At 43.8% G+C, this 22,617-nt stretch overlaps 1 protein-coding gene across 4 annotated transcripts in view; it reads left to right on the top strand.

The window, feature by feature from the left end:
* The window catches only part of LOC127010435 (uncharacterized), a 150,060-nt gene that overhangs the window by 18,963 nt on the left and 108,480 nt on the right, over positions 1 to 22,617 (top strand). For all 4 annotated transcript variants that reach the window (XM_050884586.1, XM_050884583.1, XM_050884585.1 and 1 more), the window contains exon 2: positions 20,970 to 21,086. In XM_050884586.1, coding sequence (XP_050740543.1) covers positions 20,970 to 21,086 — 117 coding nt within the window. The remainder of the gene's footprint in view (positions 1 to 20,969; positions 21,087 to 22,617) is intronic.

Below are 22,617 nucleotides of genomic sequence, written 5' to 3'. Positions count from 1 at the left end.
TAATTGACAGGTAATGAGATGTTTCTAGCGTAATTAAGTTAGATCACACACACACACACACACACATATATATACCCCCCCCCCACACACACACACACACGCAAAATAACCTGTGATCAACGGTCGGTGCGTGTGAGTATGTGCGTGCGTGTGTGTGTGTGTGTAGACTTGAGGGTCATGAGACAAAGAAAACGACAGATAGAAATAAATAAAAAAGATCTTCACTCGACCAAGAGGCTGCCCGGGGGGGGGGGGGGGGGGCGAGAGTGTGGACCGTCACGCACACCGACTGTCAATTATTGTCTTTTTGTTGTTTGTTTTTTGTTATGTGCCCAGTAGCGGCGACCTTGTGTTGATGGGGGGGAGGGGGGGGATGCTTCTGTGTGTGTGTGTGTGTGTGTGTGTGTGTGTGTGTGTGTGTGTGTGTGTGTGTGTGTGTGTGTGTGCTTGTGTGAAGTGGGGTGGAGGTGCTCGTGTGTGTGTGTGTGTGTGTGTGTGTGTGTGTGTGTGTGTGTGTGTGTGTGTGTGTTTTATTGCGTTTGTATTAAGTTAAATAACTGTGGTTTATTAACGATACAAGTGGTCTTCTCACCTTCTGTCTGTCTGTCTGTATGTATGTATGTATGTCTGTCTGTCTGTATGTATGTATGTCTTTATCCGTTGTTTGTCTGTCTCTGTCATTCTCTCTCTTTCTATCTATCATTATCTATCTATCTATCTAAATAACTATCCATCTATCTCTCCCTTTCCCTCTCACGCAACACCTGTGATTGGAGACTATAATGAACTGGGTTACCTGTGAACACCTGGGGCTCTGTACACACACCTTAACCCCGAGGCGAAGTGTAAGAGGGAGATTAAGAGGCGGAGGAGAGAGAGGGAGATGGAGGGAGAGAAAGGGGGAAGGCAATTCTTTTAATCCCCTCATGAGAAAGTGTCGCTATCATATTCCTCTTCCCACAGCCACTTAACGTTCTGTCTCTCATCTCCCTTTCCTTCCATTACGCGCCTCACTTCCTGGATTGCATGTTGGGTTGCTGGTCCCGTTGTGCCATCCCTGCCCTTCACCTGACTGACTGGAGGTGATAATAAGGCTTCCAATGATACCTCTTCACTCCTCTTTGTCTTCTATTACACACACACACACACACACACACACACACACACACACACACACATGCAAACACTTCCCTCTCCCTTCCTCCCCAACTCCCCTCCACCAATATACTGTCTCGTTTATATGTCTTTTTTTTCCTCCGTGTTGTGTTTTATAATTTGCACCTTCATATTTTCCTGCATTTTTCTCAGTCATTCTGTAAATATCTTCTCTGTACCGTTTGTTTCCCCGTTTAACCTTCATGCATCTTTCTTTTCCCACGTTAGTTTCATCCCCGTCCTCCTTTTTCTATTTTTCTCCTCTTCTCATTGTCTGCCTCTCATCATCATCATCTCTCATCTCCCCGGCATCTTTCATCTCGTTATCAGCCACTGGGTAAATATGTTCTCTGTTCCTTTTTTATTGTCATTCTTTACTCTCCCAAATCTTTCTTCTCCCCCACTTTCATTTCATCCCTTTTTTCTGTGCTTCTCATTTTCATTCAGTGTACTTTTCATTATGATTCATCCCTTAAGTCTCATTTTTCTTGCCTGTCTGTGTCAATGTATTCAGTGTATACCTTGTTTTTTTTTCCTTTTTGTTGCTGTCGTGAATATTTCCTTAAGTTCATTACACCTCTTTCCTCGCTGCTCTCTGGATTCAATTATTTACAGCCTTTGTGGAGTTTGCTTCTGTTTTCTTTTCTCCCTTTGTTCCATTTCTACACCTTTTCACACGTTCATTTTATCCATTCTTCTCTGTTTCTCTTATAATTCATTCCTCCTTTCAGTCTATCTTCCTTCTCATTCATTGTTTTATCCCAGTCACTGTTTACTTTTTTTTCCCCTTTGTTCCATTTCTACATCATTCCACACGTTCATTTTATCCATTCTTCTCTGTTTCTCTTATAATTCATTCCTCCTTTCAGTTTATCTTCCTTCACATTCATTGTTTCATCTCAGTCACTGTGTAAAAGCCTCCTGTACTTCTATTTTGCCGCCTCTTTAAATCCATCTTTCCACACGTTCATTCAGCCGTTCCTCTCCGCTTCACTTCTCATTCAGTTCATCTTTCAGTTTATCTTCACTCCTTATTTTACTCTGCCAGTCAGTATCTTTTTTTCTTCTTTCCCGTTCAACATCTTTCCACACGTTCAGTTGATCCGCTTCTCTCCGCTTCACTATAAATCAATCTACCTTTCAATTTACTTTCACTCCTTTTCTTCATCAGCTACGTCGCAACTTTTTCCCCCTCTTTAGTTTCCAACACCTTTTCACACGTTCAATATATCCGTTCCTCTCTGCTTCACTTCTAATTCAGCCTACCTTATATTTACCTTCAATAACACTTTGTAACTCTTCTTTCTCTTCTTAACCTTCCAACATCTTCCCACACGCTCTCTTTACCCCTCTTTACTTTCCAACACCTTTTCACACGCTCAATATATCCGTTCCTCTCTGCTTCACTTTTAATTCAAGCTATACCTTATATTTACCTTCAATAACACTTAGTAACTCTTTTTTCCTCTTCTTTACCTTCCAACATCTTACCACACGCTATCTTTACCCGTTTCTCCGTGTTTCACTTTTAACCCGGTAGCAGCGACGGGCCAAATTTGTGGCTTTACCGTGTAGCAGCGACGGGCCAAATTTGTGCCATGATATAAACCCCCCAAAATAGATGATACATAAACTGATCACAATTGCTTTGATATATATTATGAAATGGTTTGTGTGAGTGATGATTTTTCCTCATTTTTCTGTCTTAGAGGGACCATTAAGAAACACGAACCCCGCTGCTTAATCAGTCCACCTTTCAGTTTGCCTTCGTCCCTTCATTCTCTCACGTTCGTCCGAGTCTTTCATTTGCCTTCCTTCCTTCCCTTTCATTCAGCGTCCGCGTTGCCCCACACACACCTTTCACTCGCCTCTATACACTGACCTGTCACTCCGCCTCACCTGCCCGTCGCCCTCATTACCACACCTGCCCTTGACTCACCTGTATTGATAGCATTGTCTTCTTTCCGTCACGCTCCCTTTTTTTCTTTTTCTTTTCTCTCTCTCTCTCTCTCTCTCTCTCTCTCTCTCTCTCTCTCTCTCTCTCTCTCTCTCTCTCTCTCTCTCTCTCTCTCTCTCTCTCTCTCTCTCTCTCTCTCTCTCTCTCTCGATTGGTGATGTATTGCTTAAGTTTAATTGAGTCGTGAGAAGTTGCTTAAGATGGATAGCTGCTTTCTCTCTCTCTCTCTCTCTCTCTCTCTCTCTCTCTCTCTCTCTCTCTCTCTCTCTCTCTCTCTCTCTCTCTCTCTCTCTCTCTCTCTCTCTCTCTCTCTCTCTCTCTCTCTCTCTCTCTCTCTCTCTCTCTCTCTCTCTCTCTCTCTCTCATAGATAATTTGAAGTGATAGAAGAGAGAGAGAGAGAGAGAGATACAAACAGGCACACGGTCAAACATATTCAGAGACACACGTGTGGAAAAAAATATAAAAACACGTTAAAGAAAGACCAAAGGTAAAGAGGACGAGGAGGATAGAACGGAAGGAAAGGAGGAGGAGGAGGAGGAGGGAAGGGTGTGGACGCGTGCTGTGGCCCCTTGGAGTGGAACGACGCCTCCACTTAAGTTAACTGTTGTAGTACCAATGTCCCCCTCACCTCTACCTCACCCCCCACCCCCCCACCTCTCCCTCACCCCCTCACTCCCTCTTCTTTTCTTCCTCATCCCCATCCTTCCTTCCCTCACTCTCCCTCCTTCCTTTCCTCTTCCCCTACCTCTCCCTCTCTCCCCCTTCCTTCCCTCACCCCCACCTCTCCCTCACTCCCCCTCCTTCCTTCCCTCACTCTCCCTTCTTCCTTCCCTCACTCCCCACCTGTCCCTCACTCCCCCTCCTTCCTTCCCTCACTCTCCCTCTTTCCTTTCCTCTTCCCCCACCTCTCCCTCACTCCTTCCTTCCTTCCCTCCCCTCCCCTCCTGCCTTCCAACATTCCTTCATCCTATTCCACGTCTCACCCTTTGCTCCACTTTCGTTCCATTTAAGTCCTCACCTCTCCTTCACTCTTCCTTCCTTCCTTCCTTTACTCTCCCTCCTTCCTTCTTTACCCCCCTCCTTCCTTCCCTCCCGCAGCTCTTCCATCCTACATTCCTTCATCCACTTCCCTGTTTCACCCTTTGCTCCACTTTTGCTCCATCCAAGCTCTTACCTCTCCTTCACTCACCTCCTTTATTCTCTCACTCCATGCGCCTCCGTGGTCTAGTGGTCAGCGTGCCTGGCTACCACTTTGCTGGCCCGGGTTCGAATCTCGGCCCAGACAGTTGGCGTGTATCTTACCCAGCTGTTCATTCTCCCTTTCGGGCTGGTCGATAAATGGATACTTGGGGAAACCTGGGGAATGTAAACTATGGTAATTCCGAATTTCACACTGGCCCACGTCCCGGGGTAATTGGTTGTTATCTACTACATGCTCAAAGGGCCAACGGATCGGAGATGAGCACCGCAGCCACGCGCAGCTATAGCGTATGCACCAACCTTTACCTTTACCTATCCCTTCAGCTTACCTTTCTACGTTCTCTTGTTCCTTCCCTTCCCATCCCATGCTTCCTCTCTGCTTGCCTTCCTTTGCAGTCCTCCCCTAACCTCTTGTCCTTCACCTGTCTCTTGAGTCTCCCTTTCCTCTCCCTTTTCCCTCTTCCCCTCTTCCTCTTCTTACTCCTCTTTGCTTCTCTTTGCTCCCTCACCTTTCCTTCCTCGCCACCTGCATCCTCATGTATAATACCCCGCCCCTTACATCCCCTCCCCCTCCCCTTCCTCTCCCACGCCTCCTCCTCCTCCTCCCCCGCCCCCTCCCACGCTCTCCACCCTCCCTGCTCCACGTTTTTGCAAGAGTGGAGGAAAAAAATATTAGACCAAGACTGACCTTCGGGTGTATGCTTATTGTCCCTACCTGTTATTAAGAGAGAGAGAGAGAGAGAGAGAGAGAGAGAGAGAGTGGTTGCCATGTTAGTATCGAAAGGTCACCGAATATCTTTTTTCTTGTCTCCTTTGCAATTTGAGCTTTATTGGGTTTTCCTTTTATCCTCGTTTTATATTTTTTCTCCCTCGTTACAATTACAAGTTCCTTCAATTTGTACTTAGTTTCATTTTCTCACGTCTTCTGTTTTCTTTCTTCTCTATTTTAGTCTCCTGTTCGTGGTGTCAAAGGTGATAGATCGTTTTTTTCTTTATCTCCTCATCGTAATCTGTTTCTCCGTTCATAACTGTTGCCACCTGTAATTTTAGTCGTTCAGTTATACGCTTATTATTGTCGGGTTTCTTCATCTTCCTCCTCCTTCTCTCATATCCTGTTGTTATTGTTTTCTTGCGTGTGTGCGTGCGTGTGTGTGTGTGGGGGGGGGGGGTCGTGTGTTGTCTCTCTATAATTCATTTCTAGTTATATTCTGTTATCGTTTCTTCCATCCAGTTTTCCAGTTTATAATGTACTGTTATTTTCATTTCCCGTTTAATTCTTTCTTTAAGCACTACAGTTTATTCTTAAGCGGTAGAGTGATTTTAATTTTCCCCATTCTCAGTCTTTTAAGTTACATTTCCACTTCCTTCTTATCTTCTTTTTCGTTTTAGTCTTATTCCCTTTCATCTTTTCGACCTCATCTTTCACTTCTCTAACTTATCATTTCTCTGTTTTATTCTAGCCGTTGTTCATCCTCCTCCTCTATTCCTTGTTATCCTCTTCCTATCTATCTTTTAATACAGTCAAAATCACATTCATCTTATCCTCTATATCTTATCCTCATCCTCTATTCCTTGTTATCCTCTTCCTATCTATCTTTTATTACAGTCAAAGTCACATTCATCTTATCCTCTATATCTTATTTTCATCCTCTGTTCCTTTTTATCCCTTACTATCTATCTTTTATTACAGTCAAAGTCACATTCATCTTATCCTCTATATCTTATCCTCATCCTCTATTCCTTGTTATCCTCTTCCTATCTATCTTTTATTACAGTCAAAGTCACATTCATCTTATCCTCTATATCTTATCTTCTTCCCGTCTTCCTTTTTCATCGTCTTCCCATCTTCTATTTCTTATTCTCCTTCACGCTCATCTCTTCTTATGTCCATTTAGCTGCCGCTCATCCTCTCCTCATCATCCTGTTCTTATAGCCTGATTCTCACTCATTCATTCCTCTTTCTTCCTCCAAACCTTTTTCCTTTCGTATATTCAAATTTCTGGCCATCTCCCTTGCCCTCCTATCCCCCCTCCTTCCTCCGTTTGATCTGGCTCACTGTAATTGTCTGCCTCATATCTCGCTCTTCCTACCTTTCATCTTTCTCTGCTCTCATTTTCTTTTTTTTAATCAAGGGTATAGTAAGAAGAGGAAGTGGGTTAGTGGTGAAGGTACAGGTGGGGGAGGAGGAAAGACAATAGGAGTGTACAGTTGTATGGTGTAGTCTTTGTCCACTCCCCCCCCCTCCCCCCCTCCCCCCAAAAAAAGAAGGGACGGCGGAGGACCAGGTAACAGTGTGTCTGCCTAGATATCCATGAGCGTGTATGCAAGTGACCCCTCTCTGCTTGCTTGCTTGCTTGCTCTCTCTCTCTCTCTCTCTCTCTCTCTCTCTCTCTCTCTCTCTCTCTCTCTCTCTCTCTCTCTCTCTCTCTCTCTCGCCCAGTTTCTTCACATCGTTGCATTTGTTTGCCGAAAATTTTTGTTATTCTTGTTTTTATTCATTTATTTTTTATTTTGCAAGGATGTGTGTGAGAGAGAGAGTAATTGAGCAATGTATTTCTAGCGCCATAATCACCACCGTCACCAATCTCCACCATCACCATTATCGATATCGTCACCAGGTGTCGCCATTTCCTACGTATTCTCTCACGGTGCCTTTCCTTCCCTTCCCTTCCCTTCCCTTCCCTTCCCTTCCCTTCCTTTGCCTTCTCTTCCTTTATTTTCCCGTCCCATCCATTCCCTTACCTCTACTTCCATTTCCTTTCCTTCCTTTTCCTTCTCTTCTCTTTCGTTTCCTTCTCACTCCTTCTCACTCCTTCTCTCCCCCTCCCTTCCCTTCCCTCCCTTCCTTTGCCTTCTCTCCTTTCTCCATTCCTTTCCATGCACTCCTTTCCCTCTCCTTCCGTTCCCTTTTCCTCCTTTTCCTTCTCTGCTTTCTAGTTTTTTTCCCTTTCCTTCCCTTCCCTTCTCTTCCCATTCTTCTTCTTATCTTACCTTCCCATTCTCGTCTCCTTTTCCCGTTTCTTCAATTCCCATCCTTTCTCTTCCTTTCCCTTCGCTTTCCATTCCCGGCACCTCTTCCCATCCCCTCAGTTCCCAGCCTTCCACACTCCCTACCCTCCCTTACCCCTAATCCCCCTTTCTATTTCTTTCCGTTCCCTCCCTCAGGCTGCTTCCTCTCTCTGTTTCTGCCTCCAGCTGTCTTTGATTCTCCTCCCTTCCTCTCCTCTCCCTCCCTCCCTGCGACCCTTCCTTATTCTTTCGTTAGCATTGAGGGCGTGGCTTTGGCTTGCTCTCTGTCACATTATTGTCTCTCTCTCTCTCTCTCTCTCTCTCTCTCTCTCTCTCTCTCTCTCTCTCTCTCTCTCTCTCTCTCTCTCTCTCTCTCTCTCTATCACGGGAATAACAAACCACACCCATTTTATAGGCTGTTTAAATATGCAAGTTGGCCTCCCCACCACCATAATAAGAGAGGGAGAGAGAGAGAGAGAGAGCAACGGGACGCCCAGCAGGTGAGCCAAGTAGCGCAGGTAACCTTGGGGCGTCCGTGGGCATGCATTGGCGTGAGTAGTGGGCACCCGCATCGTGACCTGGGCGGGGATGCTTGAAGGGGTGGTGATGGGGGGAGGGGTGGGGGAGGGGGGGGGTGCAGCGTCATATTCTGGTTCTTCGAGTTTATAAAGATTTCTTGCTGCGGGTGTTTATCGATTTCATAGCAGCGTTTTCGAGTGTCGGGAGTTTGTATTTATTAAGTTGTCTTCTTGTTTCTCTGTATTTTTTTTCCTTACCGTTTTCGCTTTTGAGTACGTAAAAGATTTCATTCATGTCGTCTCTCATTACAATATATAAATAATGTTCTTATTTTGTGGGAGTATATATTTCGTTGTGGCTTTGACCATTATTAAGTTTATGAAGTTGTATCGGTGTGTGTTTATAATATTTCATGCTGTTTTTGTGTTATTTGAGTTCATAAATATTTCCTAACTACCCGTTTAAGCGTGCAATAGTTTCTTCATGCGTCGATGGATATCAGTGCGGGGTTTTCGATTATGAGTTTATTATTTTTTTTGTGTGTGTTTGTTGGTAAATTTCTTTCAGTTTTCGGTTCGAGTTGATCAAGTTTGCTCCGCGCTCGATATATTTCACAGTGTTTCCAAGTCATTCAATTGTTTATATCTTACGGGTCATTACATAAGGTGCAAAGGTTATTGTTTTTGTTGTTTTGTTTCATTGCAGTATACTGTCTGGACTATATATTTAAAAGTGGCATTTATTTTTGTGGCTCTATTAATCTTGAATTTAAGTTTTGAAAGGCCAGCGTATGTAAATTTTCCTGCATTTCCAGAGCTGTCATGTTTCGGAGATTTTTCAAGTCAACAAATTTAAAGTTTTCTCCAGTTTGCACTTTTCAGCTTCAAGAATTCACACTTTACACACTTTTAGCTTTTACACACGACAGGCTCCGAAATTCGAACGTGCACGACGCACAAAAACATCAAAAGGCGGAGTCGTTGAGAGTTTTACCGTTTTGTAATGTTACAGTTGTCACAGCTCGTAGTTTCTACACTTTAGGTTTCCAAAAAGTCTGCAGGGCGTGTGTGGCGCGGAGGCACAGCGCCGCGGCAAGCCTGGGCGTGTCCGGGACGTGTGAATGGAAAGAGAAACTATACTTGTGCAAGGCGATGGTCAGGTGTCAAGTATCTGGCTGGCTGTTCGGTACCCACGGCCTTGCGATGGAGTGATAGTAGGCGAGGGAGTGTTCGGGTCGAGGCGGTGGGTGTGTTAGGTCATGTTGTGGGGGAGATAGCTGGAATACAAGGTGCCGTTGATCGGGTTGTGGCGAATGTAGGTGTGTAGTGTTGTATATTAGGAAAAGTACGCTTGAGTGGTGTTAGCTGCGGCCTTGCGATAGTGATAGTAGGCGAGGGAGTGTTCGAGGCGAGGCGGTGGGTGTGTTAGGTCATGTTGTGGGGCAGATAGCTGGAATACACGGTGCCGTTGATCGGGTTGTGGCGAATGTGTGTAGTGTTGTATATTAGGTAAAGTACGTTTATGTGATTATATCCGCGGCCTTGCGATAGTGATAGTAGGCGAGGGAGTGTTCGGGGCGAGGCGCTGGGTGTGTTAGGTCATGGTGGGGTTAAATACGTAGCCGGCATAAAAGGTGCGGTTGATCGAGCTGTAGTGATTGTGTGCTGGGTTGTATATAAAGAAAAGTATGTTTGTTTTGGTGATGTGTGTCAAGGGAATTTTGGATTACCTGAAGTGATATACGTTGTGTCTGTTCAAGGTAAGATCATTTAAGTATTATGATTAGTAATATGTATTAGATGGTAAATATAATGAGTAATAATTATGAGGTGTTCGATACCTTATAAGACAGGTAATCAGGGGTTTTGATGAATAAACGGATGATAATAACCAGTATCCAAGACCAAGACATTTAAGTTAGTATTCTCAGACGTATCCGCCTTTAACATCAACTATTTCCAAAGGTCGAAAAGAAAATGAATTGGGTTTTAATTAACTCTATTTAAGTTCATGGTACAGAAGAAGGGTCATACTACCACTTGGGTTATAAGAGTAGCCATGGATATACCCAGAAATCCTACGAAAGCCTTGTCAAATACGTGTACTTGGGCACCGAAATGTTTAAGAATGTGGTCCTTACACATCCTGATTGTTCTAAGGTCGATATTATAAGACACTCGCTTCTCATATCTATTTCTAAAGGCCAAGGAGGGGGGCAGTCGGGTTCTAATGAGTGTTTCTTGAGGTTCACGGTACATAAGAAGGATCAAGCTACCACCAGGGTCATAAAACTACTCCTGGAAATGCCCACAACTCCTACGAAAGCCTTGTCAAATATGTGTTCTTGGGCGGCGAAATGTCTTACAATACAACTCTCAGCCTCAACGTCACGCTTCATGCACACCATTAAGTTATCAGGCGGGATACTCATTATGGAGGCGTGGACTCACTCAAATAAAGATCAAGTTTTTGTTCATTTGCTTGAGGGTGGCCGACTCACGCCTCACGCTCGGCGGCTCCGCGTCGGTGAGTGATGGGGAGCAAGTTTGTAATCACCCGCCGCCGAGAGCTGGAACATGAGGTCTTGCTTTGGTCTGGCAACTGTGGGTTCTTTTGTGCATTATGGGAACGAGTGTGCTGAATTACCGTATATGGGCAGGTCCGTGTGTGTGTGTGTGTGTGTGTGTGTGTGTGTGTGTTCGTACCTTACCGGCGTGCGTGGGTATGTGGGAACCTGCTTGGGTGAGTTTTATAATGGAGAGTCATCGGCGACTTCATATGTAGGACTCAGCACTTTGCTATCGGGTTTGGGTGAGTGATGTTACCTGTTGAATTATTCCTCAAGACTCACCTGTAAGTGTATACGTGGGCCTGGCGGTGAATGCAGGTTTAGGAATATATGTTTTTTGATGTGTGGCTTTGGAGTCATGTTCATGCGTGCGAGTGAGCGGATGACTTGATATGCTGGACTCAATAGATCAGTTTACATGGGAATCGGTTGCTGGACTAATTGCTCAATCGAAACACACCAGATGTAAAAATGTTGCATGTGCCTCTTTGATAATAAGTTTAAGTGTATGGCCAAGGAGATGGACTCAGTAGATTGATTTGAGAGTAAGTAGGTTGGTGGTGGAAATGTATAGGATTAAATTGCCTAATCGACACACTTAGGCGTTGAAAAATTCCGCATGTCCCTTTGGTGAGAGGTTTGTGAGTGACCAAGTAAGTGGACTCAGTATATTGATTTGAGAGTAAGTAGGTTGATGGTGAAAATGTATAGGATTGAATTACTTAATCGACACACTCAGGGGTTGAAAAATTGCACATGTCCCTTTGGTGAGACGTTTGTGAGTGACCAAGTAAGTGGATTAAATAGATGGATTTGAGAGTAACTAGGCCGGTGAGTGAAAATGTATAGGATTGAATTACTTAATCGACACACTCAGGGGTTGAAAAATTGCGCATGTCCCTTTGGTGAGAGGTTTGTGAGTGACCAAGTAAGTGGACTCAATAGATGGATTTGAGGGTAACTAGGCTGGTGTGTGGAAATGTATAGGATTGAATTACTTAATCGACACACTCAGGGGTTGAACAGTTGAGCAAGTTAGTGGACTCAATAGATGGATTTGAGGGTAACTAGGCTGGTGTGTGGAAAAATTGGATAGGATAGGAACAAAGGCTCTAATGCGACGGAGATGAACACCGCAGCCACGCGCAGCTATAGCATATGCACCCGTCTTTACCTTTGGCCTTTAAAGGGGATAGGTTCATGTGTGTAACTGAGTAGATAGATTTAGCAGACTGACTTCGATTTACGAGACTTTGTTGGCGGTTACAAATGCTGGAGTGAGTTGCTTAATCAAGACACACCCAGACGGATCTCATTTCACGGCGCCGCTCTTGTTAAACCCTCGGGCAATTCGTGTTATATAAGTGAAGAAAAACAAGCGGTCGAGTGACTTACAGAACAGAGAGGTAAGATACACGTTCGGACAGGTGGTCACATACATAACACGTAGCCCACTTGAGGCTCGGAAATACCTGTCAGACTCCCTCGTGCACGTGCGAGATGGAGATAAAGGAACGAAAAACGAATAGAATCACAAGAACCACGAGCCAGGTACATTATATACTTGAACGTCCTTGACTACCGCCAGCCGCCTCTCAACACGAAACCCTCCCCTTCTTTCTCCTCCCCTTCCCCCTCTCCCCTTCCGTGGACGACATAAAAACAGTGAAAGGTGGAATTAGCATCATGGTATGGGATTTGCAAGACACCATACTAAACGAGCCCAGACGTTCCCTTGGAAACTCCTGTAGCAGAAGGCCTTGTCTCTGGTAGGGTCTCTGGCAACCTTTGTCGGCGGGAAGACACGCTCCTCTCTCTCTGGTGGTGTGGCGTGCGTGACCTTTCTTGGTGGTGGTGGCGGTGGTGGTGGGGTTATGGAGGGGAAATTCCTGGAGTGGCGGCGGTAGTGGTGGGGATGCTGAGGAGGTAGAGACATAGTTAGATATGTATACAGGTAAGTATGTGGGTAGTTAGAGAGGGAGGAAGATAAAGATTAGAGAGATTCATCTTCTTCGTAGCTAGAAGAGTGTATGTGGTTTTGACTAACATAGATTCAGTCAAGACAAAGTTAGCATTCAAACGAAGTGAAAATAATGAAGAAAAACAGAGAAAATGAAAGAAGACGAAGAGAAGGACGAGGGAGAACGTGGGAGTGGAGAGGAGAGGAGAGGAGAGGAGAAGAGAGGAGAGGAGAGGAGAGGAGAGGATGAAAAGAGAGAGTGGAGGTAACCAGAGCGAAGCAAAGTAAATGAAACAGTGGAATTACTGAGGTCAGAAATTTAAAAGGCAGATTAAATAACCGGGAATAGCAGGTTAATTAGAATAAATGAGTACAGGTAAGCGACTACGTAACGAGGGCGAAGGAGATTATCATTCGAGGAGAGATCGGGAGAGAGATAAAAAAGGAGGAGGAGGAGGAAGAGGAGGAGGAGAGAAAGCATAAAAGAAGAATAATTTGAGAGTCGAGTAAGAGGAATGGAAGAGGTGTTTGGTAAGAGTCATGGGAGAGATAATGAAAGAGGAGGAGGAGGAAGAGGAGGAGGAGGAGGAGGAGGAGGAGGAGGAGGAGGAGGAGAATGTGATGGAATGTGAAAGTAAAAGAATAGGAATAGAGGAGGAGGAGGAGGAGGAGGAAAAGAAGAAGAAAAAGGAGATAAAAAAGAGGAGGAGGAGGAGAAAGAGGAGGCTTTGCGAGGGGAAAAGGGTGTGGTCAGGAGTTAGGTTGGAGACAAGGAGGGGGGGGGGGGAGGGGGGAGGAGAGGGGCAGAGCAATGGGCATGAAGGTAAGAGGTTGGGGGTTGTGGGGGGAGGGGGTGACAGGGTGACCTTGCCTCGCTCACCTCAATTCAGGTCATCTCATGTTTCCTTTCGGTTCAAAACGAGACGTGAATGTAAAGTTAGAGAGAAGGTCAGTGATTATTATTAGACGTTTATTTCTCTCTCTCTCTCTCTCTCTCTCTCTCTCTCTCTCTCTCTCTCTCTCTCTCTCTCTCTCTCTCTCTCTCTCTCTCTCTCTCTCTCTCTCTCTCTCTCTCTCTCTCTCTCTCTCTCTCTCTCTCTCTCTGTGTGTGTGTGTGTGTGTGTGTGTGTGTGTGTACAGGGTCCAATAGTTACGTGGGTCAGCCTCGATCTGCCCCCTCCTCCCATGCCCCCCCACTGATGCCCTAGTCACCACTGAAGGGTTACATCACACACACACACACACACACACACACACACACACACACACACACACACACACACACTGACCGGTAATTATATAGGTCGGACCAGCAAATAATGATGTAACAACTCGAGCTGACCATCTCTTTCAGTCACTCATTTCGCCTGCTGTAATTACACCTTCACGCGGGGAAAGGCGGACTGATGAAGTAGTAGTAGTAGTAGTAGTAGTAGTAGTAGTAGTTGTTGAAGTTTAGACTCATTTTTCTTTTCATAACATCTTAACATCTCTCTAAGTCGTACGTATTATAGTTACTTGTTATCACGTAGCGGAGGTGATGTTGTTAGCGGTGGTTGAGGTTTTGTCAGTGGTGGTCGGCTTGTCCCAATCTCGTTACAGAGCCTTTGATTACCTCACACACGAACTGGACAATTGCACCCCAGCATCCACAGGTGGCGTCAGAGCAGGTTGGAAAAACATACCTGTCCACTTACCTGCCGCTCGCCTACCTGCCGTCCAGCATCCAGGTTGATAAAGGTCACGAGATAAAGAAAACTATAAAGCAAGACGACAAAGATCACATCAGTCACCCCTCTGGATTCCCTTTCCCTTACTGTTCCCTCTGTTACCCTGTTTCTTTTACCTCCATCCTTTCCTTTCCTTTCACTTCTCTTTCATTCCATTCCACTCCGTTCCTCTTTCTTGCTTTCCCTTGGTTCATCTTTTTTCCCCCTCTTTTATTCCCTTCACTTTCCTTATCTTCTCTTCCTATTCCTTTCTCACTTTTGTTCCCTTCCCTTCCCTTCCCTTCCCTTCCGTTTCCTTTTCTTCCCTAGCCTTCCCTTCCCTTCCTTCCTTCCTTCCTTCCTTTCTTCCTTCTTTTCTTCCCTTCCTTCCTTCCTTCCTTCCTTCTTCCCTTCTTTTCTTCCCTTCCTTCCTTCCTTCCTTTCTTCCTTCCTTCTTCCCTTCTTTTCTTCCCTTCCTTCCCCCCCTTCCTTTCCAATGTTTTCCCTTCCCTCCTCTTCACATCCTTTCCCTAACCACCCTTTCATCAACTTCTTTTTCCTCCCTTCCCTTCCGTTGCCTTCTCTTTCCTTCGCTTCCCATCCCCTCACCTTCCCTCACCTCTCTCCCTCTCTCCTCCCCTCCCTTCCCTTCCCTTCCCTTCCCTTCCTCCTTCCCTCACTTCCCACACCTTCCCCTCATTCCATCGGCCTAATGACCCCCCTTGTACTTCCTAACGTCACTCATAATGAACCCACTAACTTAATAGGCCTCTTCCTGTGTGTGTGTGTGTGTGTGTGTGTGTGTGTGTGTGTGTGTGTGTGTGTTCGTTCGTACCCTTACCGTAACCTGTCGTCCCACTTACACAGGTGAATCAACGGCTAATTACACCTATCATCCCGCTTGAGGTCATTATCACCTGGACTAAATAAGGTGTTGCATTAATTACGGGGCTGTTAAGGAGGGTGATACGTGTTTTTAACTGTATGGAGAACTGTTAATGGCGGGATAAAGGAAGATGGAGGTGAAGGAGACTGAAGGAGAGGAAGGGGGGATGAGAGGTAGAAATGTAGGTGAAGGAAAGGCTTGTAGAGAAAGGGACGATATAGATGAAAGTGTAAAGATGAAGGATGGGAAAAGGATAGGATAGGAAGGGGTGAAGAGAGGTAGAAATGTAGGTGAAGGAGGGAAGGGGAGAGAGAAGAGGATGTTATGGATAAAAATGGGAAGGTGAAAGATGAGTAAAGAATAAAAAAGGTAAAATAAACATAGAGAAATAGAAATGTAGGTGAAGGAGGGAGGAAGGGAAAAGAGAACACGGTAAGGGATATAAATGAGAAGTAGAGGGATGAGAAGAGGATTATATAAGGAAAATTACATGAACGTAGGAGGAAAAATAGGCAAAAAAGTGAAAAAAAGAAACGTAAGATGTGTGAAGATGAAAAAAAACATTGATGGGAACATGAAATAAAGATGAAAAAACGGGCGAGAAAGTGAGATTAAAAGAAGAAAAGACAGAAATATAAAAGACGGCGTAGATGAGGATAGACAAGGTAACATAAATTAAGGAGAAAAAAAAATCAATAGAGAAAACTGAGAAAGGAAGGAAGGAAGGAAGGAAGGTGGGAAAGTGAGAGAAAAGAAGAAAAGGACAAAAATAAAAGATGCTGTGGATAAGATTAGGATAAATAAGGTAACATAAAATAATGAGATAAAAAAATAACGAAGAAAACTGAGGAAGGAAGGAAGGAAGGAAGGATGGTAATGAAGGAAGGGAACAAGAAGAGAGAGAGAAAGAGGAAGAGGAACACTGACGGAACGGAAGGAGGGCGGGAGGGAGGAAAGGAAGGAAAGGTGAGAGGGAGGGAGAGGTGGAGAGGTGAGAAAGGGGAGGAGGAGAAGGAGGAGGTGCCTGGCGTAGCGGGACTCGGAACAACAGAAGAGGCGTATCAATGCACCTCAGGAGACGCCAAACAGACCGCGACTTAGTGTGTTCTGCCCTGCAACGAGACTGTTTACCGAATATAATTAAGCTCCTGATGGCGGCGTGCAAGGGGAAGGAACGGGACGAGGGAAAGAAGCGAACGAGAGTGGAAAAAAGAGTGAACAGGAGGAGGGAAAAAAGTGCTGTAGTGGTATGACGCGTGTGTGTGTGTGTGTGTGTGTGTGTGTGTGTGTGTGTGTGTGTGTGTGTGTGTGTGTGTGTGTGTGTGTGTGTGCATAAGGTGTTTAGACCGTGAAGCAAAACGAGCCATCTGCATTTTTATCTTTTTTCCTCTCTGTAAATTGTATTGTCACGATACTTTTTACGCCTCGTCTGTGTATCATGTTTTTTTATTTTATTTATACATACATTGAGTTTACCGATGAGAGACAGATAGACAGACAGACAAAGATAGAGAGACAGATAGACAGAGACAGACAGACACAGACATTCCTACTTACATACATATATACATACGTACATGACACACATTCAAACAGACATATAAACAAACACAGAGAAAAACACACACACACACACACACACACACACACACACACACACACAGACGGACAGGTGTAGGCAGACTGAGTAACAACATCGCCAGGTAATTCACGACGTGGCACCACTGCTTCCCAAACTCCCGAATCATCACGAAGCCCCACTAACCTTTCGCAGTGTTGCCAAGTTTCCTCGACGATGTGGTTTTTATTCTAGGAGCTGGGGGGCGGGAAGAGGGGGCATGAGGGGAGGGGAGGGTAAGAGCGTGAGGGAGGTGGTGGGGGGGTTAGAGAGGGTTAAGAGGGGAGGGAAGGGGGAAGGGAGGAGCGTGAGGGAAGGGCTAGGTAAATGTTTTGCCTCAATCACCGTTACCTGCGGGGAAGAAATAAGGACAATATGAGGTTACGGTTATTGCCTAGATCTCAGGTGTAATGGAATGTAGTGGGGTGAAGGTGACAGGTGGAGTGAGTGTGCATATTTTTACCTTTACCTTTGTCATATGGTTCTTGTGGGAGCTTTAACCTGCATGAAATTAATTAGGACAGGTGTAATTGGTTGGGTTTCACAGGTGTAGTCGAAGGTTATGGGGTAAAGGTGACATGGGTGTTTAATTCTGCATATTTTTATCTTTACCTCTGTCATATGGTTCTTGTGTGAGCCTTAACCTGCATGAAATTAATTAGGACAGGTGTAATTGGTTGGGTTTCACAGGTGTAGTCGAAGGTTATGGGGTAAAGGTGACATGGGGGTGTAATTCTGCATATTTTTATCTTTACCTCTGTCATATGGTTCTTGCCGGAGCCTTAACCTGCATGGAATTAATTAGGACAGGTGTAATTGGTTGGATTTCACAGGTGTAGTCGAAGGTAATGGAGTAAAGGTGGCATGGGGGTGTAATTCTGCATATTTTTATCTTTACCTCTGTCATATGGTTCTTGTGGGAGCCTTTACCTGCATGGAATTAATTAGAACAGGTGTATTTGGTTTGATCTCAGGTGTAGTCGGAGGTATAAGTGATATGTGGTTTGGATATTATTACCTCTATCGCATGGTTCATATTGGAGCGTTAACGTGCAATGAATAAATTTGGAGAGATGTGCAAATGAACAGCAATGAAAATGTTAACTAAAAGGAAAAATATGACGAGTAAGCGAGAAAAAAATTACCCCCCCACAAAAAAAAATAATTAAATGCTCTTGATAAAATGAGGACAGATTAGGAAACACATGAGTAATAATTTGGCTGGATCTCTTCGGTGTAATTGGTTGTAATGAGGGTGGATAGAACGTGATGTGTAACGCTGCATGTTTCTTAATTCTCCTTTGTTACGTGATCCTTGGGGTAAATTTGAACCTACAGGAGAGTAATACGAAACCACTACGATGATGGGGGTAATGGATTAATCTCATCGGCGTAATTAAGTGTAATAAGGCGAAGGTAATGCGAGGCGTGACGGTGCGTGTTTCTGAATATTAGTAATTGTTTTTGTTAAATTTTCTTGCGCTCAGCTTTTGTCGTTCATCTTTTTATTGTATTTTTGAGTGTCTTTTGTTTTTCGGTTAAGTGATTTTGTTTTTCGTTTTATTTAGCTTTTTTTTTAGTAGTATTTGTTTTACGGTGAAGTGGTTTCGTTATTCCTTATTTAGCTTTTATATATTTTTTTTGTTTTTTTGTGTGTCATTTGTTTTTCGGTGAAGTGGTTTCGTTTTTCCCTATACAGATTTTTCCTTTTTTTTCGTGTTTTTGAGTCACTTATTTTACGGTGGAGTGGTTTTGTATTTCCTTCTTTAGCTTTCTTCTCTTTTTTTTTGTTTTTTTGAGTGTCATTTGTTTTCCGTTTTCCTTTTTCCCTATATAGATTTTTCCTTTTTTTCGTGTTTTTGAGTCACTTATTTTACGGTGAAGTGGTTTTGTATTTCCTTATTTAGCTTTTTCCTCTCTTTTTTTTTGGAGTGTCATTTGTTTTCCGTTTCAGTGGTTTCGTTTGTCATTATATAGATTTTTTCCTTTTTCTTATTTTTGCGTCACTTATTTTACGGTGGAGTCGTTTTTGTTTTTTTCCTTATTTAGCTTTTTTTTTTACTTTTTTATTTTTGTTTCTTGTTTTTACTTTTTGCCTCACGATTCGTACTCAGCAGCGATTTAGTTTTTTCCCCTCTTGATTGTTTTCTTTTTTCCCGTCTAATTAATCTTTATGGCGGAGTTATTTCATTGTTTTTCTTTTTATACATTTTTTGTCATTCACTTCTATAAACTTTTTGCCTGATACGTTTTTTTTCCGCTGCAGTGATTTCGCTTTTTTTTTTTTCTCTCCATTGTTTCTTCTTGTCTTCATCTGATTTCTCTTGACAGTGGCGTTATTTCACCCGTTTCTCTTTTATTTTCTCTTCATCCATTTTCTTATCGGTTCCCTTAATTAACTTTCTTTTATTTTCTCTTCATTCATTTTCTCATCTTTTCTCTTCATCCATTTCCTTATCATTTCGCTTTAATAATTTTCTTGTATTTTTTCTCATTTTCTTATCGTTTTTCTTCATCCATTTTCTTGTAGTTTCTCTTCATCCATCTTCTCTTCATCCTTGGCACCGTTGGAATGGGAGGGGGGAAGAGGGAGGTTTAAGGGGGGTTGGGTCACCTGTGTTTTACCTGTGTCAACACCTGCCGGTCTGCTTCATTAACCTCTGCTTTGGTTCAGGTGAAGGGACTTTTTTTTACGTCACGTTTTTGCGCCGTTTGCAGCACGTTCGTGAACCTTCGTGGGTGAATGTGCGAGGGTTTCCGTTCTTTTATTTCTGGCAACAATATTTCTTCTCGGGTCGTTATGCTTGTTTCTTTTCCTCCGTCTTTCCTGCCGGCATTACGTATTCAGGACTTCCTCTCCGTTCTTTTCTCTTTCCTTTCTTTTTATTTCCTTTCCTTTCCTTTCCTTTCCTTACCTTTCCTTTCTTTTCTTTTTTCTTTCCTCTCCTTTCCTTTCCTTACCTTTTCTCTCCTTTTCTTTCCTTTCCAGTCCACCCCTTTCCTTTTCTCTCCCCTCTCCTTTCCTTTCCTTTCCTATCCTTTCCTTCCCTTCCCTCTTTTATCCTCTCCTTTCCTCTCCCTTCCCTTCCTTTCCTTTCCTTTCCTCTCCTCTCCTTTTCTCTCCTTTCCTTTCCTTTTCTTTATTTCCTTTCCTTTTCTTTCCTTTTCTCTTTCATTTCCTCTCCTCTCCTCCCCTCTCTTTCCTCCCCTCTCCTCTCCTCTCCTCTCCTCTCCTCTCCTTCCCTTCCCTTTCCATTCATTTCCTCCGCGTTGCATCGTGTCGTTTCGTGCATTCCCTTGTGGTCATTTCTCAAGCTCACATTTTTTCTTCTTTGTTCTCATATCCGTAAAAGTTGCCGTCACATATTACTAACCATTACTTTATTTTATTGTTCTTTCGTTCTGCATCGTGTCTCGTGCAGTCCCTTGTTTCCATTTCTCTAGCTGACATTATTTTTCTATGTGTCTTTGTCAGTCGTATTTGCCGTCGTATATATATATTATTGATTATTATTATATTTTATTGTTCTTTTTTGCGGTTCATTGTTTTGTCTCATGCTTTCTCTTGTTTTCATTTCCAAGGCTGTCTGTTTTCTTTCTTCCTTTGTGTATTATCTAATATTTGTCATTTTACTTTATTATTCCTTGCGCTGTCTATAAGGGAAAGTAACCTTCTTCCTGTTTCCGTTGCTTCTCATCTTTTATTCATCCGTTTGCTATTGTTGTACGGTAAAATGCAAGGGAGGGATAGAGGACGAGAAGAAAAGTACCAAGCTGTAGCAACGAGTATTTAGTCCCGTTATCAGTACTTCCTTCGTACCTTCCCTTCCCCTCCTCAATCCTCCTTCTTCCCTGCCTTCCTCACCCCACACACACACATTACAGGCGTTGAGTCTAGCGTTACCTGGGGGCCACGACGAGGTGTAATTTCGGCTATTAATGAAATCCGCCCACCGTTCTTAACCCCGGCCACCTCCCCCCCCGCCCCCCTACCTAGCGCCTTACCACCACTACCACCACCACTACTACTACTACAACTACTACTGTTGCTACTACTACTACTACTACTACTACTACTACGATCACAACCTGTAAACAAAAAAAACAAAACAAATACATAGCACTTAATAATACTTCGCGAATTCTAAAACTATTATAACAAGCACCACCACTACCAGCACCACAACCACCACCATCACCATACAACTACAACAAGTGATAATAATTATGATAACACTTTTTGACTACTTGCAAGACTCACTCCCCTTATCACCATCCTTTTTGCCCCTCCTCGTCTTCTCGCCATCCTCGCAAACAATATATAAGAACAATACTAACAATAACAGCACAACAATCATAATAACATCGCCCCTTCTCCCTCCCCAGACGAGTATGGATGTGACTTGGCGGTGGAGCAGCCGTGTCGGGCCAACGCGTCCCTCTGCGTGGCCCTGGAGTACGTCAACGATGGCTACCTAGACTGTCCCGACGGCTCCGATGAAGGTACGTGACGGAAGAGGCTGTCAGAGGGGAAGACATGAAGGGAAGGGAGGGAAAATGGTAAAGAGACGAGTAGAGGAACGATAGGAAATGAGAATGGGTGAGGGGACAAGAAGGAGAAAGGAAGGAAAGAGAGGGATTGAGGATGGTGAGACGAAAAGGGAGAGGAAAGAGAGTAAGACATGAAGGGAAGGGAGGGAAAATGGTAAAGAGACGAGGAGAGGAACGATAGGAAATAGGAATTGGGAAAGGGGACAAGAAGGAGAAAGGTAGGAAAGAGAGGGATAGAGGATGGTTAGACGAAAAGGGAGAGGAAAGAGAATAAGACATGAAGGGAAGGGAGGGAAAATGGTAAAGAGACGAGGAGAGGAACGATAGGAAATGGGGAAAGGGAGAAGGAGAAAGGTAGGAAAGAGAGGGATGGAGGATGGTGACGAAAAGGGAGAGGAAAGAGAGTATGAAATGAAGGGAAGGGAAGGAAAATGGTAAAGATACGAGGAGAGGAACGATAGAAAATGAGAATGGGTGAGGGGACAAGAAGGAGAAAGGAAGGAAAGAGAGGGATGGAGGATGGTAAGAAGAAAAGGGAGAGGAAAGAGAGTCAGAAATGAAGGGAAGGGAAGGAAAATGGTAAAGAGACGAGGAGGGGAACGATAGGAAATGAGAATGGGTGAGGGGACAAGAAGAAGAAAGGAAGGAAAGAGAGGAATGGAGGGATGGAGCAGTAAGTAGCGGGCTTTTTTTTTTTTTCATTATTGTTTTCTTCTTCTATTTTACGCCCTTGCACTGTCTCCTCTACTGTAAAAAAAAAAAAAAAGACGAAAAGGGTGAGGAAAGAAAAAGATAGTAAGAAATGTAATGGGAGGAGGCATGTAGATAAGAAAGAAGGGAGAGAAAGGGAATAAAATGGCAAGGAGGCGAGAAAGAAAGGAGGGGAGTAAAAATGGTAGACGAGAATAGAGAGGAAGAACAGAGAACAATGAAGTGAAGATTGCATGAGGCCGAGAAGGGAAAAAAGGTTAGTGATAAAGATAGTGAGGATTGCAAGGAGTCAAACAGGAAGGGAGAGGAACTGAATAAAACAAGGGAGAGAGAAAGATAAGATAGAAAAGCTACGTAAGGAAGATAAAAAGGGAGGGAAAGGAACTAAATAAAACAAGGGAGAGAGAAAGGTAAGATAGAAAAGCTACGCAAGGAAGATAAAAAGGGAGGGAAAGGAACTAAAAAGAACGAGGGAGAGAGAAAGATAAGATAGAAAAGCTACGTAAGGAAGATAAAAAGGAAGGGAAAGGAACAAAAAGAACAAGGGAGAGAGAAAGATAAGATAGAAGAGCTACGTAAGGAAGATAAAAAGGGAGGGAAAGGAAATAAAAAAGAACAAGGGAGAGAGAAAGATAAGATAGAAAAGCTACGTAAGGAAGATAAAAAGGAAGGGAAAGGAACTGAATAAAACAAGGGAGAGAGAAAGATAAGATAGAAAAGCTACGTAAGGAAGATAAAAAGGGAGGGAAAGGAACTAGAAAGAACAAGGGAG

Source organism: Eriocheir sinensis, chromosome 43, assembly GCF_024679095.1.
Source record: "Eriocheir sinensis breed Jianghai 21 chromosome 43, ASM2467909v1, whole genome shotgun sequence".
NCBI classification, from domain to species: domain Eukaryota; kingdom Metazoa; phylum Arthropoda; class Malacostraca; order Decapoda; family Varunidae; genus Eriocheir; species Eriocheir sinensis.
This window is presented reverse-complemented; position numbering and strand designations above follow the sequence as displayed.